This window comes from Brassica oleracea, unplaced genomic scaffold, assembly GCF_000695525.1.
Source record: "Brassica oleracea var. oleracea cultivar TO1000 unplaced genomic scaffold, BOL UnpScaffold15430, whole genome shotgun sequence".
NCBI classification, from domain to species: domain Eukaryota; kingdom Viridiplantae; phylum Streptophyta; class Magnoliopsida; order Brassicales; family Brassicaceae; genus Brassica; species Brassica oleracea.
In genome coordinates, this window is record NW_013631948.1 from 1 (window position 1) to 427 (window position 427).

The following is a 427-nucleotide window of genomic DNA, read 5'->3' on the forward strand; positions in this document are numbered from 1 at the left end:
GTTTCTTATTACACAACCTAAAAGTTCTTGTCATTCTTGGAATGTCAGAAGAATTCGACGAATTTGATATCATTTTCTCCGACAGTTTCTTCCGGACTCGCCGGCGTGACGACATGAACGAGAAAGAAAACCGGCCCGTTGGTTTCCAAGAAAACTCCAAAAACAAACCGAGACGGAGCAAAACGGCGCCGTTACCTTCACCAGCGGCATTCTCGACTTCGCTACCGGTGAATATACCGGGTAATGTGGTGCAAAGGTACACGGATGATGAGGAATATTCCGATGACGGAGGAAGGATCATGGTTCCGCCGCATCTGATAGTTGGACGGAGGATGGAAGGTTGTCAAATGGCGTTTTCCGTTTGTACAGGTAACGGAAGGACTCTCAAAGGACGGGATCTGAGCCGGGTTCGTAATTCGGTTCTCAG

The 427-nt window shown here is 48.2% G+C and overlaps 1 protein-coding gene across 1 annotated transcript; it reads left to right on the plus strand.

Moving 5' to 3' along the window:
* Window positions 1-6: 6 nt before the first annotated feature.
* On the plus strand, window positions 7-422 carry LOC106322327 (the record flags this gene model as incomplete). Its single annotated transcript, XM_013760398.1, has 1 exon — window positions 7-422. A coding segment is annotated over exon 1 (381 nt), but the record flags the coding sequence as incomplete, so codon positions are not given.
* Between the last annotated feature and the right edge of the window lie 5 nt (window positions 423-427).